Source organism: Anser cygnoides, chromosome 18 (genome assembly GCF_040182565.1).
Source record: "Anser cygnoides isolate HZ-2024a breed goose chromosome 18, Taihu_goose_T2T_genome, whole genome shotgun sequence".
NCBI classification, from domain to species: domain Eukaryota; kingdom Metazoa; phylum Chordata; class Aves; order Anseriformes; family Anatidae; genus Anser; species Anser cygnoides.
This window is the reverse complement of record NC_089890.1, coordinates 8,339,544-8,359,080: the sequence shown is the minus strand read 5'-3', so window position 1 is coordinate 8,359,080 and position 19,537 is coordinate 8,339,544. Positions and strand designations below refer to the sequence as shown.

General features: G+C 49.7%; 1 protein-coding gene across 4 annotated transcripts in view; it reads left to right on the top strand.

Annotated features, from left to right (window-relative positions):
- Window positions 1-19,537, top strand: part of SSH2 (slingshot protein phosphatase 2) — a 92,571-nt gene that overhangs the window by 56,783 nt on the left and 16,251 nt on the right. For 3 of the 4 annotated variants that reach the window (XM_066979660.1, XM_066979662.1, XM_066979661.1), the window contains 8 exons: window positions 1,788-1,891; window positions 6,482-6,546; window positions 10,671-10,792; window positions 13,149-13,217; window positions 13,992-14,057; window positions 15,248-15,442; window positions 17,282-17,375; window positions 17,499-17,627. In XM_066979660.1, the coding sequence (XP_066835761.1) occupies window positions 1,788-1,891; window positions 6,482-6,546; window positions 10,671-10,792; window positions 13,149-13,217; window positions 13,992-14,057; window positions 15,248-15,442; window positions 17,282-17,375; window positions 17,499-17,627 (844 nt within the window). Of the gene's footprint in view, window positions 1-1,787; window positions 1,892-6,481; window positions 6,547-6,574; window positions 9,621-10,670; window positions 10,793-13,148; window positions 13,218-13,991; window positions 14,058-15,247; window positions 15,443-17,281; window positions 17,376-17,498; window positions 17,628-19,537 lie in introns of those variants that run through there. The other variant, XM_066979663.1, reaches the window with a different exon arrangement.

Sequence of the window (19,537 nt, the reverse complement as noted above, 5' to 3'; positions counted from 1 at the left end):
CAGCAGCAAGGAAGGCTCAGTCAAAATTCCTGATCTGAGAAGGGTCTGGGGAAACGGCTGTGCACTGTGCGCCCAATTATTTGTATTTCTTTGGCACAGATAAGGATCTCTGATCAATTTTAATTTGCGAAGAGTGATTTTTTTTTTTTTCCTTTTAAAATTCTGTCTTGCTGAAACATCCAGTGCGTGTTTTGACATATGCTGTAATTCTAGAAAATAGCCCTGGGAGAAACCTTGTCGGCAAGGAGGGTGCCGGGGTGCAGCCTGCGCCGCAGGGTGTGCTGCGGCTTCAGAAAGGGGCTTCCCGTGTGTGCATCTGCCTTGCTGGGGCTCCGGGAATTTGATTGTTTGATATCCCCACCGGGAAAACGGAGAGGTGCCCGAACGTGTGCCTGAGGTTACGGGGAAATCCAGCTGCGACGCGGGGTTTGTAACTCCCCGGTACACGAACCCAGCAGGCGAAGCCTGGGGTTGCGGCGGTCAGCCTCAAAGCGGGAAGCCAGCTCGTGCCACGCTGGCTGCTGGATCTCGGTCACGCATGACTTCTCTGTGATGCTGTTGTCTTTGGTTGTGCTTAGGCACCGGCCTGCCCCGAGGAGCCACCAAAAAGTGTCCCTGGGGCGGCAGCAGCGGGGACGCGGCCGGGCAGGCGGTGACCTGGCGCAGTGCAGCGCTCGCCCGCCGTCTGTACGCAGAGGTTCTTCAAATATATGGCGGGGCTTTTTGCCCTATTGTTATTCCCTGGCCCTTGGCTCTTAAGGGAAGGGAATAAATAATCATTTCTGTTATTTGCTTAAGCGGAGAAAGGAACTGAGAAGTTCCTAGTCTCTTCTGTAGTTGACGAGGACACACCGACTTCTTTTTGAGGGCATGGAGCTGCTACGGTGCATGATGCCAGGGACTCTCCCATCCTGTCTTATCATACTCATCAACCATCCTGTTGACTGTAGGATTGTTTTTGGCTTTCTTCAAAGCGTGTACGACTATCTCATCAATTCTGAGAAACGCAGGAACCCTGAACTGTGCAACAGGATGGCGTAATTGCAACATCTGTAGAGAGCTCTGGTTTTTCCGCGTGCCGCAGCATCTTAGAGAAAGCTACTGGAAGATGTGCTTAAACTCTCAGCTGTACCACGGAGCTTGAGGACTCCCGATATTGCTCCTTCCCACAAACCTCTATCCTCATTTGACTCCTTAAAGGGCAAAATCGGGCCAGCAAGTGATGTCTGAATTGAATAGCATTACACTTCTGCTTTTAATTTATCGGTCTTTGAGTAAAATATCACACAACTCACAGTATTTTCATGGCTTCTTAATCTGTTGCATACACTAATTTTCTTTTGGCTGATTGCTGAAGGAAGACGTTTGTTTCTACAGGGCATCAGCTGTGCCCGAACCACAAAGCACGGAGTTAACAGGATCCATAATTGCAGCGGTGCGTGGGCTTGCCGTATTAATCACCATTTAGAAATGTGGATCTCTCATCTTGGCTTTCAAGTCGAAAATATAGCCATAGGTTAATCCCCTCTGCCTGCTCAGGTTCCACCTCTGTGGGCAGAACAGCACCAGACACATGTTCTGCTTTTCGAGGTTTCTCCGTTTCTGATGTTTGAAGTACTTATGGGGGGCAGTTCTCTACCAACAAAATAATTTGAACTAAATCCATTTCATGCAAAAGAATGGAGCATTCATTCCATGAATCCAACCTCTCTTGTTTTGTTGCTTTTCTCCTTCTAAAGAAAATAAAATGATTCCCTCGCTCACTGTTTCTGTCTCTTCCCTTGCAGCATCAGCGAAAGCTTCCTCACGGTGAAAGGAGCGGCGCTCTTCCTGCCCCGAGGGAACGGCTCCTCCACTCCCAGGATCAGCCACAGGCGCAACAAGCATGCAGGTACCAGGGTGCAGCAAGAGACTGAGGCTCCTCTGCTCTCCTGTTTCCCAGTCCACCTTTCTCGAGTTCGTTCTCAGCAGATGGCACACATTTCTGTTTTGTGCCAGGTGTGCCTTAAAGCTAGACCTTCCAGCCTCAGGACCGTGAGATTTTATACTGGTAGGAAAAAAAGTTTCAGTACTCTTGCTAATCCAGCAAAATCAAACAGACAAGTGACTTTGGGGCAGCAATCATGGCATCGTGGGGGGTTAAGAACTGCCACCCCCCAAAAAAGATCCTGCTGTACCTTCTGTGTGAAGGAGGGTCGTACTCAAAGCCTCCTGTGTTGTTCTGGAAAACTTGAGGTTAGATAAGAGATGAGTAATCGCCCTTCCTGATCTGAAAGTAACTTACGATGGAGGAAAGGGAGGCTGCTTACCTCTGCGTGGTGGGGAGGAAACTTCTGAGCAACGTCGGTGTGACTTCGCAGACGTATCAGCAGCGTGAATAATGTGGAGGCAGGCAGAATTCCGCCCCCTTTATCACCTGAACGTTAGATTTGTTTTTTTGCTTTGACTCTTTGTTTGGAAAGTCAGTCTGAATAATGAAACTCAAACATTTCGGGGTAGGTTGTTTTTCGTTGTGTGCGCGGTGCTTGTTCACTGACGGTGTGTTACAGGGATCAGATAGTGTGGGGTTTTTCCCTGCCATTAAACAATCAGCAGGAAAAAAACAACGTGCAGGCCTTCGGGCTTTTGCCTATGGGGCAAGGCAGAAGCAGAGAGGCTGGAGCCGGCTGTCTTTGCCAAAAAGTGACCCCCAAAAGTGACTTGGTTTGGTTCCAGGTGCAGGTTTCTTTGTGCTCTGATACCGTCAGAACGTCACCCAGCTCTCCATCCGGCAGTTACCCGGCTGATGTCTGGTCCACCTCAAAGTTTGTTCACAAACATCTTTATAGAAAGACTTTAAGTCAAAAGGCAATTAATTACACACATCTACTCCATTATCCTCAGCGTAAGCAGTACCCAGATTGCTCTGATTGAGATGCATTAATTGCCAATTTTCAAAGGAAAATAAATTGTTCTGATGTTAATTAAAACTGGCCCTTCTGGTTGGAGCTGAAGTGAAATGAAGTGGTCTTCAGTGTGCAGGTAGAGCCAGCAGTTGTTTAAAAGTTTATAAGATAAAAGACCCGTCTTGTTGGGTTTTTTCTCTCTAAGTCCTCTGTGTAGCTGAAGCCCAGGTCTCCTCCTGACCGTTGCTGCCTTGGCTTTACCTTGCAGAGGAGCCCAGCTGAAAGCTGGACGGGTTTCCTTGTGAGCCCGTGCGAGGTATCTCAGACGGCTTTGGGTCTCTCTTGCTGCTCACGTTCTACTTGCTGCAGCTGACCTGCGTGAGGTCTGGAAAGCTTGGTGGAAAACAGTGGTGCTCGGCTAATCAGCACAGAGATTTTGGAAGCCGGGCTGCCAAGAAAGCAAATCCGGTGTGTTGTAACTGCTTACGGCAAGGTGCTCTGTATTTAAGAGGCTGGCTTGCCTAAGGGGTGGGATTTCTGTTCTTAGAAGACTTCACTTAGGGGGTGAGTGTTCCAGGGCATCAGTGCTTGTACTTTCCTCAGCTTCCCAGCTTGTCGAGTGATGTTAATGCTGTGGCATTTTTATAAGGCACTCGGAGATTTCACTGCAAAGTGTCCTTTGAATGAGCGCGCCCCATTCATCTCTTCTGTGGACCTTCCTGACGTGCAGTATGTGCCAGCACACCAAGGCACCGAGGGATCCGGGTGTCTCCTTCCTGAGCAAAATAATCTGTGCCGCCAGAATTAAACCAGCGGCACAGAGAGGGTGGTTCAGAGAGGGGAACCGGCCGCAGGCGGTGAGCTCGGTGTGCAGCGCAGGAAGCAGCCTCCTTCCTCGGCCTCTGATAATCCGTGCTCTGCTTCCATCCCGCCCGTGTCGTGGCTTATCTCTGGCACGCAAAGTCAGAAGGGGGCTGGGGAGCGGACGTAACTTCCCCGTACGGCATCGTGCCTTTGGATGCAGTCGTGCTTCAAGTGGCCGCGGGAGCGTGTTCTGGGAAGGCTCCTTGACCTCCCAGACCTCCCTCCGTAATTCATCGGGGCGCTAGAATCCAGCGTGAAGAGTAAATGCGTAACAGGAAATAATTAATGCTCACACCCATTTCTTTAATTGTATCACCTTCAGAAATGGAAATCTCTCGCTGGCAGACGGACTAGATAAGGTACCAGCTGTCTGCCCCTCTCCCCGGGTGGTCCTGCGTGCCGTGCCACCTGGATCCTGGGGGCTGGGGGCTTGCTTTCGTGCTCTGATGGTGCTGGAGAAGCCCAGGAAAGGGTGCGAATTCCCTGGGGCTTTTGCCATCTCTGGGATACTGTAAATTGGTTTTAAGATCCCATCGGAGCTGTAATGCTTTGCACCTAGCCTGCCAGCTCGGAGGAAACAAAAGCATCTGCTTGCTGCTGGACAATGTGATAGGAAGCAGCAGTCGTGCCGTGAATGCCAGCAAAGCCGGCAGCTCTTCGCAGGGCAGGATGTGGTATCTTTGTGCTGATTCTGGCATGCTAAAACCTTCCCTTTGCTTTTTCTCCATCCAGCAAGCTTACAGAATGCCTTGTGTGTTTGGGGCTGAAAGTGCTGCACGTTGAAGCTGGCCGAGGAAGCGATGCTTTGGTCTCCAGCCCTGCGGCTTCCAAGGCTGGCGGGGCAGGCTGGTGGTCAGCAGGGAACAAACATTCTGAGGATGAGGGTTAATGGAGCTCCTTGCCTGAGCCTTGCAGAAAAGGTTTTCTTAGAAACTTCCTTTCTTCCTAAAGCATCATTCATCTCTGGGAACTTCAGCTCCTAAACTGGTTCCTGATGTTGAGTTAGCGGCAGCAACAGGTGGAAACTGTTGGTTTTTCCCTCCCCAAAACCTAAAATGAAGCATCTTTTGTTTCACGTTGCTTCAGACACGTGGATACCCCAAGCCGGGCGCTTGCTGGCACCTGCAGCAGAGGGAGCGCTGCCTGCCGAGCCCGCTGCTCTCCTGGTCCCTGCTGCAGCTGGGGCTTGGTGGAACCGAGCAGGGCTCTTGCACTGGTGTTGACACGGGGAAATCCTGTCTCCCACTGCACCCCTGGGAGGAGAAGCATCCGATGGATGAGCTGGCCTTTCCTACGTTAACTGTCTCCCTAAATAATCGCTGTTTAGGGAAGCGGGTGCCAGCAGCTCCAGCGCTGAGAACAATGTCCTGGGGCAGGAAGCGGCTTCGGGTGCCTGTCACCTCTGCTGCTTTGTGTGGGACTTTTCTAGCACGGCTGCTTGCCTCGATTTCCCACCCCCCAGTTAAAATGCTCTCATTGACTCATTCTCCATATGCTGAAACGTGTCTAAAGGAGGAAGGAAGGGGAGAGCAGTGCATGCTGTGTCCTGTGTAGCCCGCTCCACACGAGCTTATCTTCCTCCCACCAGGAGAGGGGCTGCAGCAGCGATAAAAGTGGTTACAGTGCTCTTCTTGCGTTTGGTTTCTTTCCCTACTCCTATGTGGCACTTCTGGGTGCTGCCCCATGCCCGAGCTTTTCTTATTTCTGCGAGTCCCTGAAACTTTGTGCCGAATGCTCCAGCACTCGTGCTCTTCCCAGCAGCACTGCCTCAACTTAGCTTCCCCGCTGCGTAGGGGTGGCAGAGGGCAGAAGAGGAAAGGCTCCTCTCGACGATGTGTGCCGCCTGGCAGCCTGGCCCTCTCCTTTCTGGGAACGCAGGTGAAATTTCCAGGTAACGATCAAAAAAGCAGCTCGTTGCTGGAGGTGCTGTTGCTCGCTGGTGCCCGGCGGGCGATGCGGTGAGCAGAAAGCTCGTGGCTCCCTGCGGGCCAGGGAGTGGAGCAGAGACGTTGGCGCAGGAGTAGTGATGGAAAGCACCTCCCGTGTCTGTCGGATGTCTGCTGCTTTAGGATCCTGTGCCACTCAGGCCTTTTAAGAAGACTTCACAGTTACTGTGTGACTGCTATTTTTTTCTTTCAGCTTTTCTCAGCCTCACCAGTAAAGGAGTAGCAAGTATTTTCTAGGAGAAATTATGGTTGTTCAGTTTTCAGGTGGTAATTCTTGTATACTCTTGGATGAGGTTGGGACATAAGTGTGTGGGGGCACATGGTGCTGTAAGATGGGACCGTACATCAACTCGAAGGGCACTCTTTTTGTCTAGGTGAGAGTTTTGCTCTGAGCAATAAGTTGGTGGAAAAGAAATGGCAGACTCCTGATGTGAGCCACGCGGTAGATGAGATGTTGAACCACGAGGTAGGGTCCATTTCTGCTTGGCTTGCTTTGCCTTTTAAAGGAACAAAGAGTACTGAAACTTTTTTTTTTTTTTTACTTCTGTTGAAAAGATAACAGGATTTAGCAGGAGAGAGCGCGGTGAGACGGGAACAGGTGAGCACACGGAGCAAAGAGCAGCTGATTAAGAGCTGGAGTTTTGTCATCTTGGGGTGGGTGGAAGTGGCGACACTCACTGTGACGTGTCAGGTTTCCTGGTGGACGTTTGCGCTGGCTGGACAGCCAGGAGCTTGCATGTGATTTAAAGCTATTTTTGAGTGTTCACCTTTTCCTCTTTCTTCCAGGGGATCTCCAGCAACACCTGCAGGCCATGTTCATACTGCTCCGCCCAGAAGACAACATCAGACTGGTAGGCTGGCTTTTTGCTTATCTGCTGCTAGGAATATAAAGGTTAAGTTCCACTGGACAAATACACCTGTGTAACTCGTGAAAGCAGTGGTGTGTGTGTGCGCGCCAGTGGTTTCATCGTCAGGTGTGGGGAGTCCTCTCTGCAGCCACGAGGAGAAAAAAGCAGCTAAATTACAAAACGCCTGCTTGTTCAGGGAGACAAATTGTACGGCTAGCAGACTGCCTTTGTCTGAACCAAGTACTGAGTAGTTATGTGCTCAGAAAGGACTGTAACGGTTGCCAGAGAAGCTGGGTAAATTAGGTTGGCGTCCTATTAAAATATCAAGTGTAGGTGACTTAGGTCTGACCAGCACGAAGACCTGCCTTTCCCTGTTAGCTCAGCTGTATTCCTCGCTCTGCTCTCCTAACTGGTTGCATCCCAAAAGGCTGAGGCTTATCAGGAAGGAGCGTACAAGATCCCCTTGTAGCTACGTACCCATGTCGATTCCTGTCTTTCTGCTTTTTTTGGGTTGTTGCATCCTATAATGACAGGATGAAAACTAAGTGCTGCCGTTTATAGCGTTGATAGGCTGTATTAGAGACCTCCAGAAGCTGAAGAAGAGCAGTGAGGAATTTGTCTAGGACATGTTGAAGTGCTCTACAAGGTCAGGCGTGACTGCAGTGTCTCTGCATCTCTCATCACTTCATAGCCTGAAGTTCCTTTCCCGTGTTGTCTTGGTGCATCTTAGCAACGTGTGCCCAAAGCAGGATTGCCAGCCTCAGAAGTGTTATTCTGGCACCTCTGTTTTGTTGAATCCTCCTGAGCTGTGCTGGAGCTGGACTGGTCTTAGGAGTATAGTTATAAAACAGACCAAGTTACTACAGAGTGCTTTAACTCTAAAAATGACCGCAAAATAATTTGTCTTAAGCAATCTTTGTAAGCAAACTGAAGGACCTACTCCCAGAATTTGTCAGGCACACCTTGCTGTCATGAATATTTCAGTGAAAGTGATGGGACTGGGGGGTTCTCAGTGTTTTTCAAAATCTGAGCCGGGGTTAGAACATTGGAAGCTATTGAACAAGGCATTGTTCAGCGATATCACTGGCTACATTGTGTGATTTGGGACAAATTAGCCTTAACAGCTGAATGAGGACTTTGTGGGCCGAGACATAAACCCTTTTGTTCAGAGCTACATTTGGAACGCTGAAATCTTGCATGAGGTTAAGTTCGATAGTCTACTTGAATTTAATTGATTCTTGACGAACGAAGGGTGTGCAGAGCTGCAATAGACTCTCTCATAAAATAGTAGATACAAATGAGATTTGAAATATAAACAGTACCGAGAGAAATGCATTCTTGTCTTCTTGTGTTGGCTGCTGTCACTCAGAGGGCAGGCCTCACAGCTCAGAGGGCAGCGGAGGAATCTAATCCTCTATAAACCTACACTTAAATTCTGGAACAACTCTTGTTTCTGTTGGAGCTACCGGCAGAGCTTTCAGCTCTAAATGAGCAGAATCAGAGGAATGGTGTGAGTGTAAGATCAGTAGGAAGGAGGAAAAGGAGTTGAAAGGGTACAAACTGATGTAAAGTATTCCTGGAGCTCAGCGGAGCGGGGAGTTGTTCACTTACATGCATTTAATAATAAAAGACGACTTCAGAAGACTCGAGCACTGCTTTTTGCCTTCAAATCAAATGTCCCAGTGAGAACTATGATCCCGTATGAAACCCCTGCTATCCTGTAGCATCAAAAAGATGAAAGGTCAGTATGAACTTACATTTTGGAAGGTGCTGTTCGTAAGGGCTGGTAAAATAATCGATGCTTCTGATGAAACAGGAACGCAACAGAAGCTAAAGTTGGCTTGTGTTTAGGTGAGCCTAAAACTAAGAAAAATATTGCTGGTCATGGAAGGATGCAGAGGATTTCTTGTTCATGAACAGACTACAAATAATGTCAAACTGAGGAGAAGGCCATCTCTGTGCAGATGAGCTGTAGAGAAACCTTCCCATGTCATCACAGTCTCTGAAGCTAGGCCATCCTCCATAGATTGACTGGGATTTCAAATATCTTAATTTAAAAGGCAGCAGACCATTTAGTTACTTGGTGCACTCGTACTGTTGGGTAAGCGTACGAACGTAGTGCTTAATGAAGAGATTAGACATCAATTTGCTGGGCATGTTGAACCTCTAATAGTAACTTTTGAACTTGGCTGGTTTAGAACGTGAAGCTCACTGTTATATTATTCCGGCAAATTTAGCAGAATGCATTATCTGCTCCATTGATGGTTCTTTGCATTGAGGGAAGGATGGAAGTGTTGGATCTGGAGAGCCACAACAAGCCGTGCCCTATTTCTCTTAATTGGTCCTCCGAAAATCCTCCCCCAGTGACTTGGAGCTGCGTGACGTTCGGTCGCTGTTCGGCCAGTCCCCTGCTAAAGGGTCTCGCATTAAAACCACACTTCTAATTGCTGCTAGCTAAATTGGTTTAGCAAAGTAAGTTAGATTATGGTAATCCTCTTGCTGCTGCACTGTCCTCAGGCAGCAAACAGCACTCGTGTGTGGATGCCCAGGACGCGGCAGCTCTTGGCTGTCTGCGTCTGTTTTAGGCAAATCTTCGTTGCTCTTTGAGGTTGGATCCTAATGTCGGTGCTGACTCTAACCACCGAGGCCTCGGTGACTGCTTGCTCTTCTAGGTTGAAGAGCGCCCTTTCTGTCTTGCTGCAAGTGCTTAGTTGTAGAAACAGCCTCCTTTGGCAGAACTCACACCTCGAAGGCCTGCCCGCTTTGATTCGCCGTCTTCCCAAAGGAACCCCAGTGACTTGAGGCGCAAGGAGGAAAATAAGGCTGGTTTTAGCATGACTTATCCTAAAGAGACGGGGTGGGGCACAGTCTTGCTATACAGAGCACATCTGTCCGCTGGCATCAGCCTTCGGTACTTTCTGTTAGTCTCAGTCTAATAGGACGACTCCAGAAAGCGCAGTGAACACTTCTTCTGCCTGCACTTGCTCTTCCACCCCCAGCACCAGAGCTGCTGCTCCCCGCAACACTGGGAAGCGTTTCCTGCTGCTCTCAGCATTGTCTCCTTCCACAGAGAAACGGTGAGCTCTGATCTGACTGCCATGTGCTGTTTTAACCTTTGTTGTAGGTTTGGCCGTATCTCGTGGCTGAGAACTACTGGCTGGTGGATAGGCGAGGGGTGAGGAGTCCAAAAAGTGTTGCAAGTAAAAAGTTGTCTGCTGCAGATAGGGATAGGCAAAGCTCACAAAGCTGAGCTCCCTTCCCTGGGCTCGTCCAGCAGTCCGGCTGTAGGATTTGCTCGAGTCACCTGGGTTCTTGCTTCCTTTTGGCTCCTGGAGGAGCGTTACGCTTTGGTGCAGGCTTTCAGGAACTTCCTTGTTGGTCTGACGCTCACGACTTAGCTGCACGGCTGCTTTCTGAACGCTGTTAGTGCTACTTGGTCTGGGGGAACATCCAGGCGTTCTCCAGTCCTGCTAGGTCTCTTCGTCCGCGGGGTGCATGTGGTTGTGACAGCAGCAGTGAGGCACCGTGACCTTCACCCTCTGAGCAATCTGCGCCCAGCCACGAGCACGGCGTAGTGCTGCAGGAACCTCTTCCTGCCAGCTGTGCGGCGGTAGGGCCGCCCTGTGCTGGGGAAGCTGCTAGCAAAATTCTGAGGGCCAGTAGCAAACCACATACCAGTTAGGTCCCAGCTGCCTGCACAGCTGTCTGGGAAGCTGGGGGAAGGAGTCTGCTGTAGCACACAGTAAAGGCAAGCCCTAGCTCTGTGAACAACGTCCTGTGAGGGTGAAGAGCATATTCAGCAGCCTTGCTGAAGGTGTAATGCTCCGTGAGAGTACCTAGAGCGGGGCCGTGTAGGCTGCTGCTCCAACACAGCCTTGGTGGGACGCAGCAGGCCCACAGCAAGGTGTGCAGGAGGCCCCGGGAGCACCCCAGCTGTCGAGGAGAGCTTTGTGCGTAAGAACAAGTTGCTTCTCCCTGCTCTGCTGGTTCCCTGTACGGGCCATCGCACCCGTGCAAGCTGTGTCACCGCTTCCGCGCCTGCCACTCAGCATGAAAAGGTGGCTCGTGAAGGTAGTGCTGTGTGTCCTGCTGCCTGCACTGCTCACGTCTCTCCTTCGTTTCCTTAGGCTGTAAGACTGGAAAGCACGTACCAGAACCGCACACGCTACATGGTGGTAGTGTCTACCAACGGCAGGCAAGACACAGAGGAGAGCATCGTCCTAGGGATGGATTTCTCTTCTAACGACAGGTACGTGTGCTGTCCGGGTGGGCAAGGCCTTGTGTTCACCACATGTTGAGCCAAGTGCAGAAACCCCTGTCTGGTATCCGCTTTCTGGAGACTTCAGGTTTTCCAGCCTAACGCCTTTCTTCAGAACCAGAATTCCCCTTTTGTTTTTTGTAAGGAGTTAAATAAATATAAATAAAAATTTAAAAAAATGGGAGGGAAACAGCATCGGTCAGCATTTCCTCCAAGTCTCAGCCCTGTGTGAGTACATTAAGAGCCCTAAGTGGTCTCTGAAAGGCGAGGTCCCTAAGCCTTGTATCTGCACGCGAGACAGGGGGAGGACTTGGATGCAAAGAAGCAAAGCTGCGATTTGAGAAGCTGGACATCAGGGTTCAGGAGAGCACTTAAGAAATCGACTGCCAGGCAGCGCTTTGCCGAGGTCAAGGCACAAAGGGCCCAATGGGAATGTCAGGGTTGCCGATGGCACATCTCACACAACGTGTATTCTCCCTAGCCATTAGTGTGTCATCGCTGTAGCAAAAGCTTCATTGATTTTAACTGCTGCTCACCTCTCCAAGGGCTGGAGAACATGGCTGGGAGCAGCTTTTGCTGCAGGAGTGACTGCAAACCACGAGGCAGCATCCCTGGCAGCTTCAAGTTTAGAGGGGGACTCTTTGGAGAGAGCACAGGGGAACATGGATCTTTTAAAAAAATTTAAGTAAATCTTGGTCTACATAAGAAAAGAAAAAAAAAAAGGATATTCAAACTGTTTTGGAAGTTTTTGTTCAAGTGCTTTTTTCTAGCTCTGATTTTAGACATGGAAGTGAACCTTGCTGATGACCTCAGTAGTAGAAATTACTTTCAGGCAATTAGCAGGGTCACTAGAAAACCTTTTGGAACTATTTGGCCATGAAATGACCTTCTGAGCTGCTGAGCATGATAGCCACCATGCTTAATTTCGAGTGGCTTGATTGGGATGCTCAGCTCAAGGGATGCCCGCTGAAAAGGGGGAACAGCCTGATGCTGCCGCTGGCTCCTGGGTCCCTGCCTGTGCGCGTGTGCACAGCTGCAGCTCAGAGATGCTCTCGTGGTAGTGTAAGAATAACTTGTCCTTGCACAGGTTGCCGTGAGCTTGGAACCTGCTGTTGGCTGTGATACACCAGCACAGCCACCTTTGATAGCTGAGAGCTCACTGGCATTCAGGCTTTAATAACATAGCGGGGTTGTTTCAGCTTTCTCCTAGAGTTACTTAGGTTGTGGATGGTCAGTCTGATCCTCCCTCCCCTAGCCCACTCGGTATTTATAACTCAATATAGACTTGTTGCTATGGTCTCTGATAAGCGGTTGCTGAACAGTATCACTAAAAATACCCCGGCCACCTTGGGAAGCCTTTTAAAAACACATCTTTCCATGAGCTCATCTCATGTTGTCAACAGAAATAGCTGCGTGCCGCAGTGTCTCCTTGTGCTGGGCACCGGTCGCTCCGAGGCGTGCGCGTTTACAGGGCTTCGTGCCTGCTGACCCTCCGAAGCCTCACGTCTTGCCCTCTTCCCCTACTTTTCCTGAGCTGCAGAGGCCGATGGGGACTGTTAGGGCTGGTGGAAATCTGAGAGCGGCTGGAGCAAAGCATGAGAACAGGAGGCGAGTGGCTCTGACTTCTCCAAGATGCTGCCTCAATTATGGACCAATTTTACAGCTTTAGGAGACTGAGCTTTTTTTGTTTGACAACCTGCTGCACGTTGTGTTGGGGTTCCTCTGCCCATGCCTTTTTCCATCGCTTGACTTCTGCTTTGAAGTTGGCCTTTAGCTCAGCCTTGCAGAAAGCAGGTAACCGTGAGGGCAGAGAGGTCAAAGCAGCCGAGAGAGGAGTGGGATCACCGAGTGGTGGCTGTGCTCAGCCTGTAGGTGTGGGAGGGAGTCACCCTACCACTACACTACACTGGTCCCAGTTCCCAGCACCTGTGGCCGAGGGACAAACAAGAAAACAAAGCTGGGGATTGCAAAATCAGAGCTAGAACCAAAACACTTGAGCCTGAGCTGAATTAATCTGTAAAGAAAGCCTTGAACTGACCCACGACTCAGAGCCCCCTCTGACCTGTGTGGAGCTTGCTGCTTCTGAATCCTGTTTGCTTTTCCCCTGGGTTTACGTTAACCCCTTAAGCTTGGTTGAAAGAGTACTGCTGTACCTTGTATCTGGTTGATAATCCCTGCCAGACACCTGTAGAAAACAACACTGACTCTGTTTGTTCCCGAAGCAACAGTGGGATCTATTTTATTTATTTTTTCCGAACGAATACAAACGTCTGCAACCATTGCTGTGAGATTAGGATAACTGCATGGTGCTGTCGTAGATGCCCTGACCTTCTCTCTCTCATTGCAGTAGCACTTGTACAATGGGTTTGGTGCTGCCGCTGTGGAGTGACACCTTGATCCACCTGGATGGGGACGGGTGAGTGTCCTTTGTACCTTCCAGCCCGATAGCAGAGGGTCTTAGTGCATGCAGTATGGGGTATGGAGGAGGCCTCAAATGATGTTGGGGCCCGAGCAGGTCCAGCAGGCCTCCTGCTGCTGACCTGTCCCAGGTTGGTAGACTTAAAGGCCCTAAATCACAGTGGCTGTCACAGGGAACACCCATAACTGACTTCTCTGTGAACAAACACGCACCGAGACAGTGGCTCGTGTGTGTGTTTAAGCTGGAGTAAAGGAGCTTTTGCTGGTGAGTGGGTGTGTAGTGAAAGCTTCTTAAAGGGATCCTATTATGTGTTCCTCCACCGCGCTTGCAGCAGGCAGCGCTCTGCTGAACATAAAGTAGGAATGGTGTGTCTCTGCCAAGCAGACGCCTGACTTGCAGGCTCCTGTTTGTGCCAGTCACAAAGGCTGTCCGGCGCAGCGCTTGGAATGACTTTTCTTTCCTTGGTAGCTGCCCCAGGATCACTTTAGCTGCACTCTCTTGCTCCCAGCTGTGGCACTGAATTTGTGTTGCCAAGGTAATCAGCACAGCCCAGCACTGTCCCCCTGTCTTAGTTTTGTTCCTGAACAGCAGCCGCTTAAAAAAAGTCACCTTAGAGCTTTTAGCCTGCTATTTTGATCTGTTTGCTAGCTGAACTCAGCAGTGTGCGCATAGGGCTAGTCCTTTGCTGTTCTAGCATGCTACAAACTCCGTTGTTAACTGAAAAGCTACTTTTGGAACATATTTTTACTGTGCCTTTTTTCTTCTCTCCAGTGGGTTCAGCGTATCAACGGATAACAGGGTTCACATATTCAAGCCAGTGTCTGTACAGGCGATGTGGTAAGCACTTACTGTAATCTGTCCCAGTGATCCTTTTTCTAAGGTGTTTTGGCTTCTTGGGCTCTTAAAAAGCAGGTGCTGCTTTGCGTTACGGGTATCCTGAGACCTACTCAACAGCCAGCAGCCTCCTTCAGAGACAGGGAAGGAAGTTTGATGCCAAAGGGGAAAAAAAAAAAAAAAAAAAAGGCCTGCAAGTGCTGGTAGGCAGCAGCGAGCTTATAACATTGCTGGAGCCGCGCCTTCGTCGCAGCTGGGGGCAGGAGGGAATAGGGCAATTTTCTTTGCAAAGGGCTGCTGCTTTGAATCTCTCCAAAGCGGACTTTGCTATTAATATGAGCATGCGTTTGAAATAGTTTATTCGTCATAAATAAGGAAATACACGCTGTACATACTTTAGGAGTCCCTGTTTTCAGTGAGACATGTACATTGTGATAGCAAGAAGGAAAGAGAAGCTGCCTGCATTTTTCTTTCCTTTTAGGGTGGTTCATGTAAGAATGTAGTGGCCATTAAAGTATTTCTGGCTCAAGCTTCTTTGCATTGCAGAAATACATCCCCTGTCAGGGTGTCATGCTACTGTGTCACCCCAGTGATTTTGACCTGGATTCTTCTGATCACAGTCAAAGATTTAAAACAAGCTAAAAATAGGAGAGGGATTTGTTTCCCAGCAGCAGCTGAAGAAACTTGTAACATCCCTCATGCAGTGAGGGAGGGCAGACACCTAAACACCTCAGTAGAGTCAAGCCCTAAACCCTCGGGTGTGCAGCTCTCCGTGTCTCACTCCTGGATGTCCCTGCCCTGCACGTGGAGAGGCGATGGCACAGCAGGATCTGTCAGAGCACCCATATGGGACACAAATGCTGTGCATCTTACTCACAGCTTCCACAGTTGTAGCAGGTTTTGAAGCCAGTGACGCAGGTGCCTCTGTCTGAATTTTGGGCATCTTTGCTGAACTCCGGGCAAGAGGAGTGTGTCTCGGTGTATTTCAGTTAAGACAGCAGGCTCTTGCAGTGTGATGATCCACACCCTTGCAGGACAGCCCCTGCCCAGGTAGCACCGGGGCTTGCTGTGTGTAGCACCGGACTTTGTACCCACTGGGTCGCGAGCAGCACCCTGGATTTGGCAGCTGCTTTGTGCTCAGTACCAGCCTGAGGAAGGGATGGTAATCCTGCAAGTATTTTTCCCTTTCCTAGGTCTGCTCTGCAGAGTTTACATAAGGCTTGCGAAGTGGCGCGAAGCAACAATTACTACCCGGGGAGCCTCTTCCTCACGTGGGTCAGTTACTATGAGAGCCACATCAACTCGGACCAGTCGTCGGTCAACGAGTGGAATGCTATGCAAGATGTGCAGTCCCACCGGCCCGACTCGCCCGCCCTCTTCACAGATGTGTAAGTCGGTCCCGCTCTGCTGAGCGGAGGTGTTTGGCCTTTGAGCAGTGCAGGCTCCCGAAGAGGAGGCCTGGTTCCACAGACTTTGCTCTTAATTAGGTACTAATGAGGGGAGATTTCCTGTTCGAGGTAATAAACGGACCCCTGGTTAGGTAAACACCGGTGCTGGAAGCTTTGCCCTCTTGGGGCTCCCTTGCATCTCCTCCAGTCTGTTTTTATTTTGTTTGTTCACCTTGGGCTTTAAGCTCTCATATCTTTGCAAGGTAAGTGCTGTGTTACTGTAGTGAGAGAGAGGTGTGGTGCAATCTGCTGCCTGGGCCTTCCTGTTTGCTAGTTTTGTCCTCTGGTTTCCAGGCCCGGTGCTGTCTGGAAGGAACAGGTTTCTCTGGACTTTGCTCTTACGCTGAGCGTGTCTCAGCACATGTTTGGAACAACATGGTCTTTTTTCCTTACGCAGTTCATTTTGGTGTGAAGTCTTTAGGTAAGGACTTGTGAGTCTGTGAGCTCGGGAGCATCCTCTTAGGCGTCCATCTGATACACTAGAGAATGAGGACAAAGTAATGCCAGTCCTCTTGGCTCTGAGGAGCTCTGTAAGTGCAGAACAGGGCTGGCTGTAGGTCCCAAGCTGTCTCCAGCTAAATGTTTGGGTGTCTGGTGATGTATGGTCTAAAACAGTGGCTGACGTAGATGCGTAGTCAGTTTGGAAAGGCAGAATTTATAGGCTGTCAATATTCAAGGGTTACAACTTCTGTAATTAGTAATTGCTGATGGTACCGATACCATTTAACCTCAAAGTACTGTGTGTCCAGATGTGTTGCCAAGCATGAGGGCTTAGTTGCCTGGTTTGTAGAAGAAGAAATGACTTCACAAGCCCCAGCTGCTTTCCCAGTGTAACGGTGCCATTGGCTGATTTATGCTCTCAGAGATTTCATTTTGTTGGAGTTCAGTGAGTGAATAATAATGCTAACGCAGTTATTCAGCTGTGAACAGGTCTTCACACTTGATTGTTTTTTAATGTATGAGGAGGGCGGCTGGAAAGTTTTGGCAGGGTGTCAGATTAATACTCTCTTGTAGCTTTTCATATATATATAAATTTTGGGTAGCCCACCCTTTCCCTGGTGGCAGCAATTGAATCATCTCCTGGGGACACCTGGACAGCATTCTCCTAATCGATTCCTGCAATAATGCTTGAGGTTAAAGGGACTGGGAACTTTGATGGTTTTTATTTGTGACCCACCGGTTGGGCGCTTGTAAAGCAGAAGTGTCCGTGCAGTCGCCGTCCTGGCAGCCTTCCAGAGGAACAGAAAGGTGGTGGGAGATGTTACTGCTGGGCCCCTTCTGAGATGGTGATGGGTCAGGCAGCTCTGTGCTGCTGCTCTGTTGCAACTTCCCCTGGTGTTAGTCAGGCTATTTTTGCAGCTGGTGATAAGGCCCCTGGCAGCAGAGGCTGGAGGAATGCACAGAGGCTTAGCTGCCCTCTTCTCTCCATGTAAGGAACTTTGGAGCTGTTACCTTTCCAAGAAAGGTAGGGAGAGGCTCAGATATTGCTCCAGAGAGTATAATGCAGCCTTCCCAATTTAAATTTTACCAAATACCAGAGGTTCTCTGGATGACTACAATGGATTAGGAGCATTCAGTTGGTCTCTTTCATATACAACTGGGAATGTAAACCGGGCTTTACAGTCACCTGAATTCCTTTCAGCTGAGGATGTGCTTGGGGAAAGCAGCAAGGGTATCTGAGACCCTGCGGGGTATCCAGGCTGAACAACACCAGTTTAAAAAGTGCCATAAGTCCGGTTTATTTCCCCTCCCAGTGACTCTGTTGCTCTCTTGTGATAGCCCAACTGAGCGGGAACGCACGGAACGGCTAATAAAGACCAAGTTAAGGGAGATCATGATGCAGAAAGATTTGGAGAACATCACATCAAAAGAGGTGAGTGGTGAGGGAGCAGCACCGGAGGCACTGTTGCGCAAAGCAGAGAGCTCTTTGGGCCGTGAGGAAAGACCAAAAGAGAAAATTTCACGTGGTTTCCTTGTGTTCTTCCTCTCCACCCAGATACGCACTGAGCTGGAGATGCAGATGGTGTGCAACCTGCGGGAGTTCAAAGAGTTCATAGACAATGAAATGATAGTGATCCTCGGGCAGATGGACAGCCCCACTCAGATATTTGATCATGTCTTTTTGGTAAGTCTAACAGCAAGTTCCACAGAGTTCCAGCTGTGAACACACCTAACCCTTCTCACTGTGTCGTGGTTGAAACGGGGCTTTGGAGGAACTTAAGGGATCTCTGAAGGAGAGGTTGGCTGGTCCTGAGGTCACGTACTGTTAAGCAAGACACAAAACACTAGGGCTGTTGAACACTGCTTGGCTGTGCTAAGTTTTACCAAATACCAGCCAACCTGTAGTCCCTGTCACTAGAGGGTGAAATGGAAAAAAAAGTCTTCAGTTTTAATTTCTTCTCAGCGCTGTTTCCACTGACGTAAGACTAATTTTGTAGCTTCGACTGGCCAGGGTACCCACACGTCAAGATCTTGGGAAGGACACAGCTACAGCAAAGAGGGAGGGGAGCAGTTGGCACAGGCTGTGTAAAATTCAGGTGGAACGACACTTTTACAGCATGGAAAGTTCTGAGTTCATGCGATCCAGGGGGAGCGGAGGAGTTTAACCAAGAATCCTGGAGATCAGTCGCTTAAGGAAACATAAATGTTTCGCCTTTTAATGTTTTGCTTGCTTAGTTGCCTTTCATTGCTGCTGGGGCCTGTCTAATTACTGCACCTCCTTCTGGTGAGTCAGCACTCCGCTGGATTTCCCAGCCCTGGAGGAACGGACGCAGGTTTGGTTGGGCTGCCTAGCCTGCGAGCTTGGCTCAGCTTTAAACAAAGCCGTTCCTCTTGGACCAGCTGGTCTGGCCAAACGGAGACGGCCTCTCCCAGCCTCCTGAAGCTTAATGCCGTGGCTCGGAAGGGATGGGGTATGTTAATGTGAGTGCTCCCAAGAAACTGCGGTGGGGTGGAGCCAGGAAACTTCAAGTACCTACAATGTAATGTGTTTTTGTGGACTAGGTGTTCCCAGGAGAGACTTGTTACAGGATTACAGTGCTAGTCAAAGGCAGCGCAGACAGCTCAGTCCAAAGCAGAGCTCGGAGTCTTGGCTCTGAGTACGTTTAATGGGAACAAGACCATTAAAAAAAAGGTTTGCAGGCAACACCAAGGAGGAGGGCTGTGGCTAACGTGTGGGATAGAAATGTTTGCAAGCAGGCCCTGCAGTGAGGAGCTGGGGCTGGGCAGCAGCTTAATTCAGCAGCATGTGTACTGCAGGGCAGAGCTGCGCAGTGAGGTCTTTGGGAGGCACAGAGCTGCTTCCTACCGGGTGGAGGCAAGAGCCCTGTGGGATCCTACTGAGGGAGTGCTAAAATAACACAGCAGGAAATGGGAGACCTGGTGGTGTTGGTGGTTGTGGATCAAAGGACAGGAGAAAAGGCTTTACCCGCCGCAGCATTGTTCTCCATACCTGTGGAAACCGGTGCTTCCCGGGTCTGAATTAAATGACCCTTCCTTGGCCAGAAGGAGACAACATGAAACCAAGTCTGGGGGCTAGTGTGGTACACCAAGGACCACAATACATCTGTTGGCAGGTTCTGAATAGCAAACCACAGAGCCCCGTGGTCCTCCTTCAGGTTGTGCGCAGCTCTGGACTTTGGGATTGACCTGATCTGTGGCCACAGGCAGATTCTGCTGAAATCTGGGCCATCAAGGCATGAAATGTTTGCCCCTTTGTCTTGCTTGAAATTCAGAGTCCCATCTGTGCTGAACCCGTGAGCGATGCCCTCATTATGAAGATTTCTCTTGGGAAGTAGTTCAGCTCGGGAAGAACCAGCCACATTTTGTTTGTCGCGTCAGGATAAGACATGTTGTTTATTGTGTCATTAAGACAACAGGCTTGTCCTCGGTCGCTACCAGAACGGTAACACGGCCCTCCCTGGGTGTGTGCCTACCTCTAAATGCGGGCTGCCTGTGCTCAGGGCTTCTCTGCGAGCTCTGTAATGGATGCAGGAGCATGTCTCTGAAGCAGATAGCCTGCACACCGTAAGTTTT